The sequence below is a fragment of the Panthera onca genome, chromosome D4 (genome assembly GCF_046562875.1).
Source record: "Panthera onca isolate mPanOnc1 chromosome D4, mPanOnc1 haplotype 2, whole genome shotgun sequence".
In the NCBI taxonomy this organism is placed as follows: domain Eukaryota; kingdom Metazoa; phylum Chordata; class Mammalia; order Carnivora; family Felidae; genus Panthera; species Panthera onca.
The window spans coordinates 56826175-56849558 of NC_138351.1; the positions used below are offsets into that span (position 1 = coordinate 56826175).

At 38.3% G+C, this 23384-nt stretch overlaps 1 protein-coding gene across 3 annotated transcripts in view; it reads right to left on the reverse strand.

Moving 5' to 3' along the window:
* KIF24 (kinesin family member 24) overlaps nucleotides 1–23384 on the reverse strand; it is a 74596-nt gene that overhangs the window by 38890 nt on the left and 12322 nt on the right. For 2 of the 3 annotated variants that reach the window (XM_060609471.2, XM_060609472.1), the window contains 2 exons: nucleotides 9783–10431; nucleotides 4139–4328 (listed from right to left, as the gene is read on the reverse strand). In XM_060609471.2, coding sequence (XP_060465454.2) covers nucleotides 4139–4328; nucleotides 9783–10431 — 839 coding nt within the window. The remainder of the gene's footprint in view (nucleotides 1–4138; nucleotides 4329–9782; nucleotides 10432–23384) is intronic. The other variant, XM_060609473.3, reaches the window with a different exon arrangement.

Below are 23384 nucleotides of genomic sequence, written 5' to 3' on the forward strand. Positions count from 1 at the left end.
GACACTAGCCTTAAGGTCAGAATGTTCATATATAATTTAGCAAATAGTGGGAAGACAAAAACCTTTGCAAAGGGAAGGGATGATCCAAGCCATTTTACTGGAAGACTAATCTTACTGCACACTGTGAATGGACTAAGAACAGGGGCACTGCTAATCCAGTGGTGAGGTAAGAAGGATCTAAATTAGATGATGACAATGAAAATAAAGAGGAGATGGACGCATGAGAAATTTGGCAACTAATGGCCTGGATTAGTGGGAAGAAAAAGTAGTAAAAGATGATTCCCAAATGAAAAACCATGATAATTTGGAAAAGGATAGATAACTCTACTAAAAGGGGTCTGGAAAGCATTAATTCAGCAGCCATAATCACTTGCAAAATTTAGAGGCTTATTATGTTGGTAGCCCAGCTATCTCTGAGTAAAAGTCCTAATTTCAAGCTTGACTGTAGTGTAATAATGGCAGTCCATACACAACAAGGGGGACATGAGGCCCTATCTTCTGCTACCTCTTGGGCCTGCTCTAAATATCCAGTTAAGGAAAAATTGCATGGGAAAACCCAGCAAAGTAAATTGGGGCAATTTATTATAGGTCACTCTACCCCCATTTGATTCTGTTTCGTGTGCCATTACATTAGAATGGAAATTTGTTAGGGCACCTGAGCAGAAATTGGGGCCACTAAGATGAATTTATCAGTTAGAAAATATCTCCAAAAGTTAGGAGGTGAGAAAATAAGGAATCTGTGCAGCATGATAAAGAAATCTGTGAACTTTTAGTGGCATAAAATGTGATTAAAAAAAATTTTTTTTGTTTTATTTATTTTTGAGAGAAAGAGAGAGAGAAAGAGCAAGTGAGCATGGGAGGGACAGAGAGAGAGGGTCACACAGAATCCGAAGGCAGGCTCCAGGCTCTGAGCTGTCAGCACAGAGCCCGACGCAGGGCTGAAACCTACGAACTGCGAGATCATGACCCAAGCCGAAGTCAGACGTTTAACCGACTGAGCCACCCAGGTGCCCCAAAATATGTGATGTTTTTAAGAATAAAATGTTTCTAACTGTTGAATCTGGGTGATAGGTACATAGGGGTTCTTTATATTTTTTAATAAACTTGAAAATGGCGATAATAAAAAGTAAAATATATTTCTAAAATATATTTTTTGGTGTTTCTCAGGAAAATAAGAAAAAAGTGAAAACAAGTAAACGTGGGAGTTTTAAAAAGTGTTCTTTTACTTCATTGAATATATGGCTATTCTTCATCTCCTTCTATGAGTGCTTGTGAATAACTTCAGCTCCTGAGTAAACACCTTAGAAAACACTTATTGATTAAAGGGATTAGTATCTTTCCTTCCAAGAGGATTTAGGTATTGATTTTTCCAGTACTTCTGTAAGTATCCTTAATGAAAGATATATGAACATGCAAGATTATTCTAATTAACATGTTACATATGTTATATATGTTAATTATAATAATGCTATTATATAAATATAATAAATGCTAGCACAATATATAAATATATATATAATCCATAATATCCTTTGCATCACAGATACTTTCATTTGATCACACTTTATCAATTAGGTTGGATTAATACTCACTTTAGCCTTGGTATGATCAGAGTTCCATAATTTATTTTTTAAATAAAATTTTTTCAGATTATAAAAGTAACATGTATATTTATAGAATTTCTCTGGAAAGACAGAACAGGTAATAGTGGTTGCCTTCAAGGAGGAAATGGGATTAGCAGGATACTTCACTGCATACCTTTTTGTATGTTTTGATTTTGAAATAGGTGACTCTATCTTACTCAAAAGTTTTTACTTTTTATATAAAAGTAACATGCTGATTATAGAAAATTTTAAAAACATGGAAAACAACAGAGAAGAAAATCAAATTGCCTATACATCTTACTACACAGAGAGAGCCACTATTGACTTTTTGATATATTTCAGTACCATCTTTTTTCTATATACGTTTCTTTATTTAAGAAATTGGAATGAAACATATACACATTTGTTTCCTTGTCCTTTCACACATTATGTTGATATAAAATTTAATGGTAAGACAGCACACTACATGTATATGATCATATATACTAAGTAACAAAAGAAGATTTGAAAGGATAGGACATTTAATTAAATGGATACATAAACCTATTGTCTGAATTCCTAAGTAAGCTTAAAAATAAAACCCAAAGAATCTAGGATCAATATTTATTTGCCATGTTTGCTACAAACCTCCCTTTACTTCTTTCCACTGAAGAAAAGAAAAGGGGGTAAAAGCCCTCCCAACACTTGTATTATAGCATTGATAGGTAAGGATTTTGACCTATGAGAGCAAAGGTCCAAAGTTCAAACTGCAGAGTAAGTGCTATGAAAACTATGGGTATTCAATAAGTATTGACTAATGGTAATGACAAAGAAGGAAGGTTATTGTGTTTGGGGATAATGGAAAAATACAAAAGATAAGCTGATGCTTCTTTGAGGGAATTACCGTGACAAAAGCATCATTAACGATGTCTTGGGTAGATGGTGACTGGACAGGGCTATTACTACAGTTACAAGTAGGTATGGAACTAGATAACCTTATAACTAATTGGCATTTAGACCGTCTTCAAAATAAATATCTCCCATCTAGACCTAATAGATTGTGCATTGATCAGCAGTCAATAAGGCTGTTAAAGTGATTGGGTTGGTTATACAGTGACCTACTAATTTAGTGCCCAAAGAGTCAGTGGATTACTTTGAACGTTGCTGTGAAACTCAATTTTGATAGCCAAAGAAAAAGATGAACAATGCATGTGTAAAAGAGGGGGAAAGTGTTAATTTGACTTCAGCGTTAACGTATTTATTCCAGGAGGGTAAAAATCTCAGCTGACTAAAGTGAAATGCTAGCACAACAGATTACTCACCACTTTTTTCTCTCTACCAGTCACTGGGTTTTGAGGCAAGAGAAAGAGAGAGAGAAGAATGAATATAACGTGCATGTTTAGGGAGGCAGATTCAGAGAAAGAGAGACCCAAATTCTCAAATCTTAACATCCAGTAGATTATCCTCTGTTTTATTTACAATTGCTTCATCATTTTAAGAGTACCTAAATTATGGTGTCTCCCATCTATGGACTTGCTGCTTCCATAGGAGACTGGAGAATTACTACAAGGGTATCTATCTACTTTAAGTAAGTTCCCTTCAATACCAAGCCTCTGTCCTTGGATTCTGTGATCTTTCTGGCAGGGAGTGAATATTTTTTGTGTCTAAGTTACCAGTGTTTTATGTAAATCCTTGTAAGTTATATGTAAAAATCATATCCCTGGATTACATTTACTCACACTATAATCTAACCTTCACCAAGTGGCCTGCTCAAGAGTCCAGTTTCCACCAAATTAAATCTAAGTCCAAAGACAGTTGAGAATTGAAATAAGCAGCTGAGTGGCAATCTGGAACCTTGTTGCTCAAAAACATATCCTCCATCATTAAACTCCAGACACACTCAGCAGAATAAATTCACACTGTGAGACACAGGCAAGACTTGAGACTAACTATGCAATCATCTCAGAGTCACCCTGGGGCACACCTCAGTGACCTGTCCTATCTACCACCAATTCATTACATTCTTTTTATCCCCTTGGGCCCCACTTTTTGCTGAATAGGTATAATTACATTCACGTAAAATGTGTCAAGCGAATGTATGATGCAACTCTATTGCCCTAGAGTGCAGAAATTATGTTATTGTTTCCCCCACTGCACTATCTATATATTTTTTTAATGAAGGCCCAGGGTATTAATGATTTACATCAAGAATGAATGTGGGGTGCCTGTATGGCTCAGTTAAGCATCCGACTCTTGACTTCGGCTCAGGTCATGGTCTCGCGGTTTGTGAGTTTGAACCCCGCATCAGGCTCTGCGTGGAAAATGCGGAGCCTGCTTGGGATTCTCTCTCTCTTCCTCTCTCTGCCCCTTCCCCGCTCCCTTTCTCAAAATAAATAAATAAACTTAAAAAATTAAAAAAAAAAAAAAAAAAAAAAGAATGCCAATACCCAAAGCTAAAACAGGATTTTAGAATTTGTGTGTTGCTATTCAAAGAAAAGCAACAAACTGACACACTTGATAACATTAGTTCCAAACACAAAAGGAAAGCATCATACCTGCAGAATATATTGTGTGAGGTCAACTGCTTCTTTCTTCTCATGAACAAGTAGAGTTTCTTTGTCTTCTACAGTAATAATATTAATTTCTCCACGACGTACCTCCCTCATGCCCAAAGGGCGTTTTCGAACACAAACTCTGATTTTCTCCATCTCAGTCCAAGGATTCTCTTTCTCTGAGGTGTTCTGTCTGATATATATTTGTAAGTGGGCTTTAAGTTTTAGTAATAGGATGACTACTTAAGAGGTCAAAGTATGAGCACATTTTGTTATTTTGTATATACATTATGCCTAATATATATACACACACCTTATACATATATATTATATATAAAAAAACTTCCTCAGTGTCAACACTATTTTTTTAATTTTTTGTGTTTATTTATTTTTGAGAGAGAGACAAAGCGTGAGCGGGAGAGGGCCAGAGAGAGAGGGAGGCACAGAATCCGAAGTAGGCTCCAGGCTCTGTGAGCTGTCAGCACAGAGCCTGACGTGGGGCTCAAACTCACAGACGGCAAGAACATGACCTGAGCCCAAGTAGGACGTTTAACCTACTGAGCCCCCCAGGCGCCCTGTCACTCTAATATGTAACATTACACAGGGTGCCTGGGTGGCTTAGTGGGTTAAGCAGCCAACTCTTGGTTTCAGTTCAGGTCATGATATCATGATTTGTGACTTGGAGCCCGCATCGGTCTGCACTCACAGCGTGGAGCCTGCTTCAGATCCTCTGTCTCCCTCTCTCTGGTCCTCCCCCCACCCCGCCAAATAAATAAATGTTAAAAATACATGTAATTTTATACATACTATGTGTACAGAAAGTTCTTTTAATAACTAAATCCTCCTGATTATTTCTATCTCTATCCCTACTCCACCCCATCCTTTATCCTGCCGAAAACAACCAACCAACCCCCAAACCTTAAGAACTGCTTTAGCTTTTAGACTGTGTGTCTGACTTCCAGATGTGGTCTTCCAAAAACTTCTAATGATTTTTTTTCTTTTTCTTTTTTTTTTTTAATCATACCTGGGTTTACTAAATACCTTGAATTAGGTGGTAGGTTTCAATGTACTTTTCCTCTGTTCTTCCCAGGTATATTCTGTACCTCCCTTTGTCTCGCTCTTCCTCTTTTTGTCACCTGATGTGTGTTTGTTAGAACACAATCCTCTATTTTTTTCTTCCCAGGACAATTTTATGACTGGTGCTGCCCACCACTATCACCCTTCTATTCAGACACATTTCTTTTCTGGCTCTGGCTTCAGTGAACTTATCAACCTTAACAGCTAGAATATTTGATGAAATACTCCTTGAGCTAGGGATACAAAATTCATCATTTTACTTGCTGAGCCTAATGGGGGTATATATGCATATCTCTAAGAACTGACCATTTACCTGTATAGAAATTCCTCTTAACCTAAGTAACAAGAAAATAAAATTCTTGAAAGCAGTTTACAGGATCAATGCCTTTGGTCTATATACTTTAGAATGTCTTGGCAAGACAAATTATTCCCTTCCTTTACACTTTAGAATTTAATTAATAGCTCCTAAAAACCCTTTTATAATTGATTTTCCACAGGATATTTCACTATATAACTGTTTCATATCAATTTCAATTTTCTGAGCCCTCCAACTGGCTGGAAAATTATTTTTTGTCAGGATCTAAAACTAATAAAAAGGAGCAAATAAAATTTCTAATATTGTGCATAAAAGATAACTCCAAGCTTTTAAAGCATGCTTTGTTTTTTAACCAACATAGAGCAAATTTTTTTAAATGTACCATTTTGGGGCACCTGGGTGGCTCAGTCGATTGAGCAGCTGACTCTTGGTTTCTGCTCAGGTCATGATCTCACAGTTCATGGGTTTGAGCCTTGCATCAGGCTCCGAGCTGACAGCACTGAGCTTGCTTGGGATTCTCTCTCTCCCTCTCTCTGCCCCTCTGCTGCTTGTGCTCTCTCAAAATAAATAAACTTAAAGTAAAATAAAATAGAATAAAACAAAAATGTACCATTTTGAGGTTAAGTGTGGCAAAATCCTGACAATTAAAAGTGGATGATGGGCATATGGGGGATTCACTGTTCTATTCTCCCTTCTGCATATGCTCAATTTTTTTTAACAAGAAAAACAAAATTGTAATGCATTATTTTTTAACAAGGGCCTGTGTCAAAATCTCTAGTTGTTGGGGGATATTAATAACTTAATCATATAAAGTTAATCAAGGGGAACAGAAAATGCCTTTTTAAAAATTGACTAGGGACTGACAGTGCCTGGGTGGCTGTCGGTTGCGCACCTGACTTTGGCTCAGGTCGTGATCTCGCCGTTCATGAGTTTGAGCCCTGCGTCGGGCTCTGAGCTGTCAGAGCCTGGAGCCTGTTTCAGGTTCTGTGTCTCCCTCCCTCTCTGCCCCTGCCCTGCTCATTCTTTGTCTCTGTCTCTCTATCAAAAATAAATAAAACATTTAAAAATTTTTTAAAAATTGACTAGGGACTCTAGATGGGTCACGTGGTCAAAAACTAGTTTTCAAGTTAAAGGGGCAAAAAGGAATGACTGCTCTTCTCCTAAAATGCTCTGTTTGTTTTTAAAATTTTTTTTAATGTTTATTTTTGAGAGAGAGACAGAGCATGAGTGGGGGAGGAGCAGAGAGGGAGACACAGAATCCAAAGCAGGCTCCAGGCTCTGAGCTGTCAGCACAGAGCCCGACGCGGGGCTCAAACTCACGGACCGCGAGATCATGACCTGGGCCAAAGTTGGCCACTTAACCGACTGAGCCACCCAGGCGCCCCAAATGTTTATTCTTTTTTAAGGGAGAGAGAGACAGAGCTCAAGCAGGGAGGGGCAGAGAGAGAGGGAGACAAAGAATTCGAAGCAGACTCCAGGCTCTGAGCTGTCAGCACGAAGCCCAATGCTGGGCTCAAACTCATGAACTATGAGATCATGACCTGAGCCAAAGATGGATGCTCAACCAATTGAGCCACCCAGGTGCCCCTAAAAGGCTCTGGTTTTTTAATGCCCAGTGTTCCCTAGAAGAAATAAGCTGTATCTATCTGACATGAAAAGAGTTCAGACAGTTGGAGTTAGGTCTATTTAAAATCTTAAATAAGTCAGGGCAACTAGTTTTCTAAATGCATTGAACTTTTATTAAAATTCTGAGACCAGGGGGCCTGGATGGCTCAGCTGGTTTCGCATCTGACTCTTGATCTTGGCTCAGATCATGATCTCATGGTTCGTGAGTTTGACTCCTGCATCAGGCTCTGTGCCAACAGCACAGGGCCTGCTTAGGATTCTCTCTCTCCCTCTTTCTCTCTGTCCCTCCTCTGAGTGCACACACATATACTCTCTCTCAAAATAAATAAATAAGCTTAAAAAAAAAAAAAAAAACAACCTAAGACCAGTAATGTATTCTGAGCTTACTTGATTTGAGGCACCTGAAGAGAATGCTCTTTGGACAAGATGACATCCTAACAGCAAGCCTTAAGTTCATGAGGGAGTTTCTCAGAGTTCTGAAACCCTGACCCCTACTTAGAAACATTTGGGTGAAAAGACAGTATGAGGATTACTGGGTAAAATGTACTTTTTAAAATCTCTACTTCTCTAATAAAGAGTAGGAAGAGTGATAAAATATAAAATAATGATATGTAAAAAGTAAGAAAGCTCAATGGAATAGCTTTTGCTCTGGGTCTGTCATGTATAAACCTCTATAAGAGCACTTATTGCACCGTATGGTTGTTTATACTCCTACTCACCCTGCACCCTAAGAAACTAAGAGCCTCCATATATCCTAATTATCTTTATATCGAGAATCAGGCCTGGAAGAGATGTACTTAATATGCACCAACTAAATGAAAGAGCCTATTTAAACTAAAATATTCATTTTATCCAAATAAATAATGCAAAGCAGTGTCTTTATTTATAAATAATTCCAACTTAGATCTTTATGTATTGTTCAAAAAAAGACTAACATTCAAGAAAATATCTGTTCTTTCACCTCAGAGCTAACCAATAGGACAGTAATAATCCTGGCTTTGATAGTCATGAACAGTCTAGTTCTCTAACAATTAAAAGAAAAGAGGGACACCTGGGTGGCTCAGTTGGTTAAGTGTGGACTCTTGATTTCAGCTCAGGTCATGATCTCATGGTTTGTGAAATCGAGCCCCACACTGGGCTCCATGATGAATGTGGAGCCTGCTTGGGATTCTCTCTCTCTCCCTCACTCTCTGCCCCACCCCTGCTTGCACGTGCACACATGTGCACAAGCTCTGTCTCTCAAACCTTAAAAAAAGTTAAAGAAAAGAGTGCTATATGTTACTCTGTGCTCTGCTAAACCAAATAAAGTTTTCAGAAACACTATAAAATTCATTATGTACTTCAAATTACTAAAAGTACTTTTACCTGTAAAATTGGGTCTTCTATTTTCCTTTGGAATAAAAGAACTGGTTGCTTATGAGATTCTCTGAAAGCTTAGCCAATATAAGGCCAGATCTAAATGTATACCTTCTTTTAAGGTATGAATAATAGCTTGAAGGAAGGAAGAGAAAAAAGAGAGAGAGAGAGAGAGAGAGAGAGAGAGAGAAAGAAAGAAAGAAAGAAAGAAAGAAAGAAAGAAAATGTGGCTTAAGAATGTATTTTGTTGGGGGCACCTGGGTGGCTCAGTCAGTTGGGCGTCCAATTTTGGCTCAGGTCATGATGTCACCGTTTCATGGGTTTGAGCCCCATGTTGGGATCTGTGCTGACAGCTCAGAGCCTGGAGCCTGCTTCAGATTCTGTGGTTCCCTGTCTCTCTGCTCCTCCACCACTCTCACTGTGACTCTCTCCAAAATAAATAAACATTAAAAAAAAAAAAAAAAAGAATGTATTTTGTTTCTCTATAACTCCCCATGTGCAACTTTTACAATAACAAAACAACCAAGACATGTTATTTTTAAAAGAATATGTTTTCTATCATACCAATGCTGGTATTAGGGATTAGTCAATATTTTAGCTCTTAGGGACATTTCAACATTTAACTTAAAGCACTAGGTGAAAATAACTTATTGTCACCTTGACTCTCAAAGTCACAAGTGCATCAAAAGTGTCTTACTCTTTTGTAATTACCAAAATCATGTTCTTCCAGGGCTGGAACTGAAGAAAGCACTCAAAATCAGGACCCTATTTCAACATGTGTAGGTAAGCTAACTGCACCCGAGATCTACTTAATCCAACTACATGCTCTTTGTTTTTAACTAAGCTTTATGTCTCCTGGTTGAAGTGAATTTGATAGCCTTAAAAAAAAAATCCTGTGGAATACACAGACACACACACACACACATACACACACACACTTTTTCCATTACAGAATGCCAGTTAACTATTTTACCTTCAAAGATGCACTAGATGTATCATGTTACAGTATAATAAACAATAGAAATAGGTTTGCTACGGAATAGCAGATCCTGGCAAGTAGCAGCTTGAACATACATGAACAATATCATTTTTCTCCCATCTGGAAAGTCCCAATTCCTCATGAACTTTCCCCCATCAAAGTACTTCTATTGTTGCTGCAGAAGTTGTTCACTATAACTTTCTATATCTAAGAAGCAGTTGCTCTCAGTCATGGAGAGGCTTGCTCTTGCCTCTGTCTCCCCCACGCCCCCAAAAAAGATAATAAATTATTACCTGATACAGGACTGAGGGATTCCATAGTTATACTCTGAAACACGAGGGACTCTTTGAATAACGGGAATATCATAATCCCCCAGTATTGGAGAAAAGTGATTTGATGAAAAGAGTGAAGTGTTAGTTTCTGTTTGCACATAGGAACCAGCAGCTGTGGCATTCCGAATTCTTGTTTTTGTATGGTGTTGGGAATCAGCCGGCAGCATGCGTTGGAGCACTTTTAGGTAACTAGACTTCTGTTTGTTTACAGAAGAATCTGATAACCTGCACATTTCAAGCCCGTTGTTGCTGGTAGTTCTGTCTTTGTTGTCAGCAGGAGAATCAAAATGCAGTTGTCTGCGAGGGCCAGATCTGGATTCCTGAGGCTTAATGTACAGGCCGTTTGTCTGAAGAGGATGCTCTGGGCTACTGACTGCTTTATCTTCTTCCTGCATAATCTTAATGATTTTGATAAGTTGGAAGAGACGTTTGCGGTCATTCATGTCATGGACTCCCAATTTGGAATAGTCCTTCATTGTAACCTTGGCTAATTCATCTATTTTTTGAAGACCAAGGGCAGTAAAATGAGGATAATACTGTGCAAGTTCAGCTTCACAAAGGCATTCATACAACCAAGATGTCATTTTTTGTGAATGAGTTTCTGTAACTTCTGAATAGGAAAAGAAAAAAGCCATTCACTTGAAATATTCCTTTAAAAATGAAAATCACAAAACAAACATGCAGAAAATCCATTCTAACATACCAAGTTTTCAATATACATTTTCTTCTGAAATAATTAAACAGCACAGTGCACAAGCAAAGATGCTTATGATGCATTTGTAGTAACAGATGTAATTTATCAAATGGAACTTTAATTGTGTATATACATAGGTACATGCGCACACACACACAAGTCACTTACTTTTTTCTAGGGAGTTCCTTCCAATCTTGCAATGTCTACTTAACACATGTCACAAACTACTGAAACATTGTTCCCAACCACTGATTGTAGCAAGACTAATTTTAGATGTTCAAGTTAATGTCAAGGCATGTTGCACAACTGTTTCCTATGATTAATGAACAAAGGCTAAGAAGTCCTTCAGAATGGAAAGCAGAATTAAATAGCAAACCACAGAGGATTATAAACTAACATAACTCAGGAAATCACATTTGTATCTGCTGGGTACTGGTAAAAGCTAGTTGAATAAAGAGGTAAAAACATCAATTCAGAATCTAATTCAGGGTCTCAGATCATTCTAAAAGGTAAGTAAAGGTAGGTGGTTGTAGATGTCAACTTGTGCAGAATACAAATAAAGTAATTTACCTGAGATTTAAAAAATTGGTCAAGATCTTATAGGGGCATCTGGCTGGCTCAGTTGGTAGAGCATATGACTCTTCACCTTGGGGTTGTGGGCTCGAGCCCCATGCTGTGTGTAGATATTATTTTAAAAAACAGTAATTACCAAAAAAAATCAAGTGCTTTAAAAAAATGATTTTATATGGTTGCTGGGGTACCTGGCTGACTCAGTAGGAAGAATATGTGACTCATAATCTCAGGGTTGTGAGTTCATGCCCCACGTGGGTATAGCAATTATTAAAATAAACTTAAAAAAAGGTTTTATACGGTAGAACATTAAAATGCTTAAAAACTTTTAACAGTGAGGTATTTAATACTAACAAATAATGTGTTAATAACACATAATCCACATAATCCTGGTTTATTACTAAAATCAGGATCCTGAGGAATTCTCCACACCACTGTTAGAGAAACAGAGCTCAGGGCCAGGTAATAAAGGTGATTAAAGTACATTGTATAATTAACTTTGGAGGAAATGCTACTTAGGCTACAGAAAAGGCCAAAGAAGCCTAAGTAATATATCCTAAACTCATCCTGACCTTTTCCATCTGTGGTAGATTTGGGGGAGTCAGGGAGGGCCACAAATTCTTTGCAGGTCCTTTCACATCAAGAGGCAGTGTCTTTTTCCTCCCATTGCATCTAGGTTAGCCTTGTGACTTGTTTTACCTGACAGAATGTGGTGGGGGTGACACTCTGTGACTTCCATACCTAGGCCTCAAGAACCCTTGCAGCTTCTGTTCTCTTGCAACTCTCTGCTGACAGGGGAAGCCCAGCCAATAGTCATCATCAAAGTCAGACATGTGAGAGAAGCCATCTTAGACTATTCTGCCCCAGTGGCACCACGAGATGACTACAGCCACACGAGTGGCCCAGTGAGACCAGAATTACCTAGCTAAGCCTAGTCCAAACAGAGGACTCAAAGAACCGTGGGCAAATAGTTGTTTCAAATCATTTAATTTTGGGGTAGTTTACTGCACAGAAGTAGATAACTGTAACAATGTTTCTATGCCTTTTTACATGTTGTATCTTTGCTTGAAATGTTCCCAACCCCCCTGCCTAAAATGAGTTATGCACATCCTTTCAAAATAGCTCAATAGCTCTCTGCCCCACCCTCCCATGATGCCTTCTTTCATTTCTCATCCTCTTCTACCATCTTACCACCAAGTACATTATGTGGTAGCCAAATCAGGCTACCAGTCCCTTTACAACTGTTTCTTCTAGCTGGAATATCTGTCTTTCCCAAGAGAAATTCTATTTATATTTTTCTTCTGTGACATATGCCCTAGGCGAGGGATAACTGGTATTTCCTCTGTACTTCAGTAATAATAATAATAATAATAGCAACTAATATTTTTGAGCATTTATTATGTACCAGGCACTGTTCTAAATACCATTTGTTAACCTTTAATCTTAGGAAGTAGATACATGTGTGACCTTCAGCAAGTTATTTATTTAACATCTATGAAACTCATTTTTCTCAACTGTTAATTTTTTTTTAAGTTTATGTATTTGAGAGAGAGAGAAGCACATGTGTGAGTGGTGGAGGGGCAGAGAGAGAGAATCCCCAGCAGACTCCACACTGTCAGTGCAGAGTCCAATGTGGGGCTTGAACTCACCACCCGTGAAATCATGACCTGAGCCGAAATCAAGAGTCCGATGCTTAACTGACTGAGCCACCCAGGTGCCCCATCTCAACTGTTAAATAGGAATGTAATAGCCCCTACAGTTCCTAGGATTAGGATTCAATGAGAAAATACTTGGGGCACCTGTGGCTCAGTCAGTTGAGTGACCAACTCTTGATTTCTGTTCAGGTCGTGATCCCAGGGTCAAGGGATCAAGTCCCACATCGAGCTCTGTGCTGAGTGTGGAGCCTGCTTAAGATTCTTTCTCTCTCCCCATCTCCTGCTTGCATGTGAGCATACACTTTAAAAATGAATGAATGAATGAATGAATGAATGAATGAATGAATAAGAAAATACTTGTAAAACTCTCAGCATAATGCCTCGTACATACTCAGTGCCCAGTAAGTATTGGTAGTTATTACTACTGTGATTTATTTCTATACTACTAACTTCACTTAGCACAGATGCTAGAACAGAATAAGCCTTCAATGTTTTGTTGTGTTTTAAATTACTTCTAAGCAGTTACATTTCCTACTTGGCTCAGCCTAACCCAGAGCAACAGTTTAAGTGCTATGCAGTCTTCAATTTCCACAGGCTGTACAAAATCGTATATTTCACATACTCATTTCCTTGGTGACATACCAAACTCTGATAACCATGACTTCTACTGCATCCCTTAATCCGTACCTGAAATACTAACATATTCCTCTTACAATGCTTGCATATCCCATAATACCATGGGAGGGGAAGATGCTGGAGATAGTAGTAATCTGAAAATGCAGATTAAAGCAGCCACTGGCATGCTTCTGTATTAACTGGCAGCGTGCTGCCTTTCTGAGCCCCACAGTTAGCCTACATTCTTTTATTTTTTGTGTTTTCTTTTTGCAAAGGAAAAAGGTGTTTTCATTAAAGCACAGGGATGGGACCCATGAGCAGAAAGAGCTGCTCTTTTGTTTTAAAATTAGATATGCTTTTTTGTACCACATTCCATTTTACAAAGGTCTAACCTCTTCCTCCTTCTGGGGTAAACATCAGAATCACCCTAGGAACTTAAAAATATAAAGATAACTGAACCCCATCCCAGATACATAGAAAAATTAAAAAAAAAAAAAACAAAAACAAAAAAACAAACCTCCCAGGCATTGAGGGGGACTAACATAATAACACTGACAAGTCCCCCAGGTGGCTATGGTTTTAGTCCACTGATCTATATTTATCAAAATTACAAACGCAAATACACTGACCCAGCAATTCTACTTTTAGGAACCTATCTTACAGATATTGTGTAGAAGTACAAAGTGACATAGGTACAAAGTTATTCATCACAGCACTTTATATAATAACAAAGAATCAGTATAGGAACTGGTTAATAACAACCCATTAAATGGGATACTGTGAAGCAATTACAGAGCGGAAAGTAAACTCTCAATTTATTGGTTACATGTTTATTTAAACATTATTTAAGAGAGAGAGAGAGAGAGAGAGAGAGAGTGAGCGAGCAAGCACTCAAGCAGGGGGTAAGGCAGTGAGAGAGGAGAGAGAGAATCCTAAGAAGGCTCTGTGCTGTCAGCTCAGAGCCCGATGCAGGGCTTGATCTCAGGAGATGAACAACCGAACTGTGAGATCATGACCTGAGCCAAATTCAAAAGCTGTTATGTAATAGTCTCCTTCTAACACTTGCCCTCTACCAACTAGTTCCCCTCCCCGAAGGAGGACTATTATATACCAATAAATGCTGGTATCTATTACCTTTCCTATTGTTATTTCTATTTCATTGCTGTCTCCATCACCCAGAGCAGGACCTCTAGAACAGCTGTTTTTAAAATTTTGAAACTATGCCACTATATCTTCTTTAAAAAATATATTTCTAAATCCATCTACCTTCCTCCCTCCCAACCTTCTCAAATTGACCTGATACAACTACTTGTTACTATTTTGGTGTTTTTCTCCCTGGCCTTTTTTTTTTTTTTTTTTTTTTAATGCATTTTTTAAACATTGTATATAACATTGTACTCATAACTATATTATAATCCACTTTTTAAATCTATTTACATAAGCATTTTCATATGCTGTTTGTTATAGCCATTAAAAAAATTCACACAATTATAAATAATGTTTGCTGAATACATGAATTACCCCAGGGAGATAAGATTTCTCTCTCCAAACTCCTATAGTGTTTTGACTGTAAAACTGATAGGGCACTTATTACAGACTCATATATTTTTTAAATTTATTGCCATCCTTGTTCCAGAGATGACATAAGGTGGCTCTGCCTTATACTATAATGTGAATTCTTCAAGAGAAAAGCAGTATGATCTGCTCAGTCTAGCATTTGAGCTAGAAAGGTGCGTAACCAGTATTTGTTGAACGAACACAATCTGCTTAGGACAAAGAACAAAAAGTTTCACCATTTCTATTTTTTAACCAAGGCAACTAAAGGATTACAAGATTGCCTGGGGGCACCTGGGCGGCTCAGTCAGTTAAGCATATGACTTCAGGTCCCAATCTCAGTTTGTGGGTTGGGGCTTGCTGACAGTGCGGAGCCTGGAGCCTGCTTCAGATTCTGTGTCTCCTTTCTCTCTGTCCCTCCCCCACTCAAGCTCTCTCTCTCTCTCTCTCTCTCAAAAATAAATAAATAAAACATTAAAAAAAAAAAATGTATGAAACTTACATCGTTGGAGCCATTTTCTCTGTTTCCTAACTCTACAAGTCCCATCACCCAAAGTAATGGAGACAACCTCAGAGTCCTTAAAAACTAGAAAAGCCTGATACAATATATTTACCAACGTCACCTTTGCACTTAATATAGTTCAAAAAAAATTTTTATGTAATAAGGCTAATCACATTTTTTCAGCAGATAGTGCACAGTCATACTACTTTGATGATCTGATTAAACTAAAATTTATTGAGTTATATTTTAAAATGTATTGAGTTATATTTTATGCAAAGAATTATGCCTAAGTCCTTTACACAAACTATTCTATTCATCTGGCTAAATCTGAATTCCATTTAAAAATTTAAAAAAATTAGGGCACCTGGGTGGCTCAGTCGGTTGGGCGTCCGACTTCAGCTCAGGTCATGATCTCATGATCTGTGAGTTCGAGCCCCGCGGCGGGCTCTGTGCTGACAGCTGGGAGCCGGGAGCCTGGAGCCTGGAGCCTGCTTCGGATTCTGTGTCTCCCTCTCTCTCTGTCCCTGCCCCCCTCTGTCTCTGTCAAAAATAAAATAAACATTTAAAAAATTTTTTAAAAATTTAATTTTTTATATTTATTTGTTTTGGGGAGAGCACAAGCAGGGAGGGGCAGACAGAGGGGGACAGAGGGTCTGAAGTGGGCTCTGCGCTGACAGGCTGACAGCAACGAGCCCAATGTGGGGCTCGAACTCACAAACTGTGAGATCATGACCTGAGCCAAGGTCAGATGCTCAACCAGCTAAGGCCACCCAGGTGCCCCAATGTTTATTTATTTTTGAGAGAGAGACAGAGTGAGAAGGGGGGAGGGGCAGAGAGAAAGGGAGACACAGAATCTGAAATGGGCTCCAGGCTCTGAGCCGTCAGCACAGAGCTGGATATGAGGCTTGAAATCACAAACCATGAGATCATGACCTGAGCCAAGTCAGACACTTAACCAACTAAGCCATCCAGGTGCCACCAGAATTTCATTTTTAAAAACCTGTTGGAGGGGTGCCTGGGTGGCTCAGTTGGTTAAGCATATAACTCTTAATTTCAGATCAGGTCATGATCTCATAGTTCAGGAGATGGAGCCCTGTGTTTGATTCTGTGCTGACAGCACGGAGCCTGCTTGGGATCCTCTCTCTCCCTCTCTCTCTGCCCCTCCCCTGCTCGCATGCTCGCTTGCTCTCAAAATAAATAAAACATTTTTAAAAACATCTTGGAGTGAACCCCTAAAATAATGTTTATTGGTTGTCATTTTATTTAAGTTTATTTATTTTGAGAGAGAGAGAGAGAGCGCACGTGCGCGCTGGGGAGAGGCAAAAAGAGAGGGAGAGAGAGAATCCCAAGCAGGCTCTGCACTGTCAGCACAGACCCTGATGTAGGGCTTGATCCCAAACTGTGAGATCATGACCTGAGCCAAGATCAAGAGCTGGACACTTACCCAACTGACCCACCCAGGCATCCCGGTTGTCATCTTAAATTGACAATACTAATGCAAATGTAAATTACTCTTAAAATCATGTTTTATTCAAATTGTATTATTGGGTTTATCTTTCAGTGGTTAAATAAGATGAGAGCAAAGGATCATTTTAAAAGTACGTTCCTCAGCACCTGATTAGATAATTAGGGAGAACAAAAAAGTCCAACACTGGTGGTCTGTTAACAAGATAACCTGGGTTGTAAGTTGTAATAGTTTCCCAGACAAAGGCTGTAACCTACGAGTAGCAATAGGTCTCCCTTAGAAGGGGTGGAGGGTGGAGGGAAGAAACTACACTAAACTAATTTTTCTACAAATTTATTTAAGTACGTTGGGATTCAAGCTGCCAAAACATCACTGTAATGAACTTTATTTTTCTGTACCCCAGGATTTTTGCTCTAGATTTCTTTAGGCAGGCTTACCAGGATAATGACCCTTCTCTTTACACCTATCCATAAACGCATGTTTTTACTTTTATTTGATATTTTCTCTGTAGTTATTTTATTGTAGAACATCCCTTCATCCTTCTTAGAAATGTTAGCTATAATAAAATAGTGACATGCCCACTTTGTCAGTGGATTTAGAAGGAACTAATACTAAAGCACTGGTATAACACATCATGGACATCCCATAAACACGGATCTTAAAACTACTACTACCACCACCAAACATATTTTTATTCTGTAGGGAGAAAACTGAACAGAGAGCAAAACATTCACATTGTTTCTTCTTTTCTATTTTAAGATGTCAAATAAGACTTTTATTTTAAACGGGCCAGTAGACCATCAAAGAGTTTGTTTAGTAGTAAATAATATAGCAGAAAATAACTGGATTAGGTGTCAAAAAAATTCAGGATCCAGTCAAGCTCTGCCAAGAATCAGACGCGACATGTGATTAAATTATTTAATGTCTCTGGGCCTCAGCTTCTTCAACTAAAATAATTGGTATTGACAGGTATTGACAGTACAATTAGATATATTAAAATACTCTCTACGTGTATTGATTGTATACCAGGCAGATTCTGTAAAGCACCTACTAACTGCTTGGCAAATTTCAAGCACAGTAATCTACCCACAGCATTTTAAAATATTACGAAAAATTTCTAATATCCCAAAAGTGAATAGAATTGTACCATAAACCCTCACATTAACTACCCCTAGATTCTTCAATTATCAAAATTTGCCATACTTGCTTCTTCTATTCTTTATTTCCTTTGCTAAAATATCTTAAAAAATATATTTTAGTTTTTTTAGTGTGTATTTGTTTTTGAGAGAGAGACACAGTGTGGGTGGGAGAGGTATAGAAAGAGAGGGAGACACAGAATCTGAAGCAGGCTTCAGGCTCTGAGCTGTCAGCACAGAGCCCGAGATGGCGCTTGAATTCACAGACCGCGAGATAATGACCTGAGCTGAAGTCAGATGCTTAACCCACTGAGCCACCCAGGTGCCCCTCCCACATTTTTTTAATGTTTATTTTTGAGACAGAGAGCGAGAGAAAGAGAGAGAGAGAGAGAGAGAGAGCGAGCAGGGGAGGGGCAGACAGAGAGACACAGAACCCGAAGCAGGCTCCAGGCACGGAGCTGTCAGCACAGAGTCCAATGAACGGCTAGAACTCACAAACCACAAGATCATGACCTAAGCTTAACCGACTGAGCCACTCAGGTGCCCCCCACTGTGGTTTTGATTTACATTTTCCTGATGATGAGTGAGGCTAAGCATCTTTTCATGTACCTGTTGGCCATCTGTAGGTCTTTGGAAAAATGGCTATTCAGATCCTCTGCTTATTTTTGTTTTCAGATTTACTTTGCTATTGAGTTATGGGTTTTTTTTTAATATATATTCTACGTATTAACCCTTTATCAGATATATGATTTACAAATATTTTCTCCCATTCAGTAGGCTGCCTTTTCATTTTATTGATGGTTTCTTCTGACATATAGAAGCTTTTTAGTGTGATGCAGTTCTGCTTTATTTTTGCTTTTGTTGCCTTTGCTTTTGGTGTCAAATCCAAAAAATCATTGCCAGAACTGGTGTCAGAGAGCTTACCACTTACGTTTTCTCCTAGAAGTTTTATGGTTTCAGCTCTTACTTTCAGACTTTAATCCATTTTGAGTTAATTTTTGTGTATTTGCATGTTGCTGTCCAGTTTTCCCAACAATAAAGTATTTAAACATATATTTTTAAAAATATCTTTTTACAAAAATATTTTTAACTCAGGATCCAAACAAAGTGCACACATTTGGTTGTCATGTCTCTTAAATCTTTTTTCTTACAGAGCAATACCCCATTTCTTTTTTCCCTTTCTACTCCAATGACTTTTTGCAGAAACCAAGTATGTTCCAAGTATGTGACATCCTTATACTAAAAAATAAAAAAAAATAATAATAATAATCACTCATTATTCATCTGAAATTCAAGTTTAACTAGGTGTCCTGTTGTGTTTTGGCCTAATCTCACAACCCAATATTAGAATCAAGTTCTACATTTTGGGCAAAAATACTTCATAGGTGTTACTATGCACTTTAAAATACATCATATTAGGGGGCGCCTGGGTGGCTCAGTTGGTTGAGCGTCCGACTTTGGCTCAGGTCATGATCTCACAGTTCATGGGTTCCAGCCCTGCATCAGGCTCTGTGCTCACCGCTTGCTCAGAGCCTAGAGCCTGGAGCCTGCTTTGGATTCTGTGTCTTCTTCTCTCTCTGCCCCTCCCCCGCTCACGCTTTGTCTCACTCTGTTTCTCAAAAATAAATAAATGTAAAAAAAAAAAATTAAAAAAAACCCATCATATCAGAATATATGCAAATGTCTGCTAGATTTGCAGGCTGATTCCTTCATCGTAAAGTTTTCTCATCAGCCAATCAATCCAATAGTTTCATCCAATGATTGCTACCTGCCTCAATTATTTCATTAGGGGTTGCAAAATGGTAATTTTCAGAATATATCATTGTTGGTGGAATTTTCTTGTAAAGAAAAACTTTCAGTTAACAACTAGGGCTATTTGATCATCCAGAGTAAAGTTTGTACATGAAGGCAGCAATAAAGGTATTCTTTCCTTTTAATTTCCAATTTTCAGAGTAAGAAGTAATGTCCTATTTTGTTTTTAATGTCTATTTATTTTATTTTAAGAAAAAGAGGGATAGAGAGTGAGCAGGGGAGGGGCAGAGATAGAGGGAAAGAGAATCCTAAGCAGGCTCCGCAGTGTCAGCATGGAGCCTCATGCAGGGCTCCAACCCACGAACCATAAAATTATGACCTGAGCCTAAACCAACTGTCGGACACTTAACCATCTGAGACACCTAGGCACACCTGCCCTAGTTGTTTTGGATGGTATCTAATGAGTTCCTTTAGGATTCGGGTTTTGCCTTTTTTTTGGGTGGGGGGTGCTTTTTAAAAATTCACTATTAACTCATGTTTTGGTTTTTTAAATATATATTCTGTGTTTCAATCAATTAATGTCTGACAGTTTCATCTTGTATTATTTTCTGACCAAAACCTAAAATCAGCTTTCCTCCAAGAAACACGTCTCAGAAGTAGCTGCCCACTGTCCCATGTCCAGCTAAAGATTATGCGTTTCCAGCAAGTCTTAAGCACAGAGGGCCTGAGCATTAGGGAAAGGAGATCAGGAATAGCTGTATACAGCCACAACTAATCCAGAATGGTCGCTACTTACTTCATGTTTGAGTTACTGAATATTTTCCCTAGGTTAATTTTCAACTTCAATGTCAACTCCTAACAATTGGTTTTGGCTTTTGGAAGTATTTATTAAGAAGGATTTTGAGCAGGGATACCTGGGGGGCTCAGTTGGTTAAGTTTCCGTTTTCAGCTCAAGTTATGATCTCACGGTTTGTGAGTCTGAGCCCTGCATGGGGCTGTCAGCACACAGCCTGTTTTAGATCTTCTGTCTCCCTCTCTCTCTGCTCCTACCCTACTCTCTCAAAAATAAACATTTAAAAACAAACAAAAACAATACAAAAAAGACAGATTTTGAGCATTTAAAACCATTAATAGAATACAGGATGAAAATTGGTGTAGGGGATGGTGTCAAGTCATTTCCATGATTTCTTTCCATGTTTCTTGTGCTCCAAATATACTGGAGTTAAGAATTTACCACTGACACCTTTGTCACACTGTGACTATAAGGATGTAAATAAAGGTGACAGGATATAATAACCATGAAGCAGCAAAACAATCAAATGGAATATAAGATCAAAATCTGGGTAAATTAAGCATTTCAATATTTTAAGAAATTTGTCTAGGGTGCCTGGGTGGCTCAGTTGGTTAAGGGTCCAGCTCTTGATTTTGGCTCAGGTCATGATCTTGTGGTTCATGAGTTCGAGGCCCATATTGGCCTCCGTGCTAATGGTGCAAAGCCTGCTTAGGATTCTGTCTCCCCCTCTCTCTGTCCCTCCCCTGCTTACTCTCTTTCAAAATAAATAAAAGTAAACTTAAAAAAAAAAAAAAAAGAATGCAGAACATTTTTATTACTCTCAGGACTCCTCATGTCTCTTTGCATTCCTTCCTTTTCTCTGCCCCTGGCCCTAGGCAACCACTGATCTGCTGTCATTATATATTAGTTTGTATTTTCTGAAGTCTTCTATAAATGGGATTATAAAATATAGTCTTTTTTTGTATCTGGCTTTTTAAATTCAGCATAATGATGTTGAGATTTATCTGTGGTGCACAGATCACTCCCTCATTTTACTTAGAAGACTAGAATGATACAGAGAATAGCCCATAGTAATATAACTCTCAAGTAACAGTTCTAAGATTGGAACTTAGGTCTTCTCATGGCTAGTCCCATGTTCTCTCCACTATTCCATTCTGCCTCCTTCACAAGTAGTGGCAAAGACAGCCACACTGCCATCCCCCCATGACAGGCCCACTATCTACACTGCTCAGTAGACTGGCAGCTTCCTGCATCTGTGCTGCAGCACAACACAGCTCAGCTCACAGCTGCCACCACCATGAAAATGCCCTGCAAATCAGTGAAATCAATATGGGATCAGATGACAGGTTTTTGTATGTAGGGCCCACTCACATTCAATGCCACAAGTATGCAGAGTTCTCCCCTGTGACACCCAGGATCTACTGGGTCTCAGCTGTTGGGGTAACAATCAGAAATAGTCTTGGAAGAAATCCAAGAAATTCAAACTTTCTTATCCTGGTGTTAGAGAAAATCAACTGGAAGGGGAATACATGTAACTTTATATACAATTAAGGAAGTTTATTCACATTCCAGGATGTGGATAAGATCCAACTATTTAACATACCCTCTCAAACTTTCCATTCATCTACCTGAACTATGTAACTTTATCCACCTAAATTGCCTGAAACTGAACTTGGTATCATATTAACTCAGTCATCTAGCTGCGTAAACTGGACAAAGTCAGTTTCTCTGAGTTTCATTCCCCTCTCTCAAAGGATGCAGTAAGATATTTATGTAAAACTAATTTGAAAACTATGAAGTACTCCATAAGGATGGGGCCATGCTCTCTTACTCAGCACTGGTCACTATGCCTGGCATGTAGAAAGTGTTGGCCACCTGACTTAGATACAAATAGATGCACTGTATGAAGACTTTTAACATGGTTACAAGATAATTTCTATTATTTGGTCAAAACCTGAATATATAACATAGAATCAAAAGGTAAGGAATTAGAGTTACTAAAGTAGACATATTATATTTGCAAAATACTATGTGTAGGCTTCTATTCAAACTATTTCATCAATGACAATTGTACAAGTACTTTGCTCTCCACTGAAATAGTTAACATAAATGTCTGATTACATATACAACAGGGAAATATTAGATGATGCTATATATTGAAAGATCAATACTTGATACAAATAAACGTCATGTGTATGTGTGGTCTTATTTGATTTTTCTTTTAATCAACTTTCCTTATATATAATAAACTAGATCCATTTTAGGGGTATAGTTCTATGAATTATGACAAATATATATCCATGTAATCACTATATCAGTCAAAATACAATCAATACAGTCCCATCAATCACCTACTGAAAGTTCCTAAACACCCTTGGCTGTCAATCCTCTCTTCCACCCTGGGCCCAAGGTAACCATTAACCTGCTTTCTGTCTCATAGATGACTCGTATTTTCTAGAATGTCACATAAAATAAAATCATATAGTGTCATTGTTATTTTAAATCCATGTTATTTTAAATCCATTGTTATTTTAAATCCATTCAACTGTGTGATTTTTATTTCTTACGCCTTTGGAATAAAGTTAAAATACCGGTTTTCATAAGTCTTTTTTCACTGACCTAGATGACATAAAAGAAGAAATTGCTTAGTCTAATTTTTTTTAAGTTTATTTTGAGAGAGAGAGCACACATGCAAGCAGGGGAAGGGCAGAGAGGGAGGGAGAGAGGGGATCCCAGGCAGGCTCTGCAGTGCAGCAAGGAGCCCCAGAGCCCTATGTGGGGCCTGATCTAACTAACCATGAGATCATGACCTCAGCCAAAACCAAGA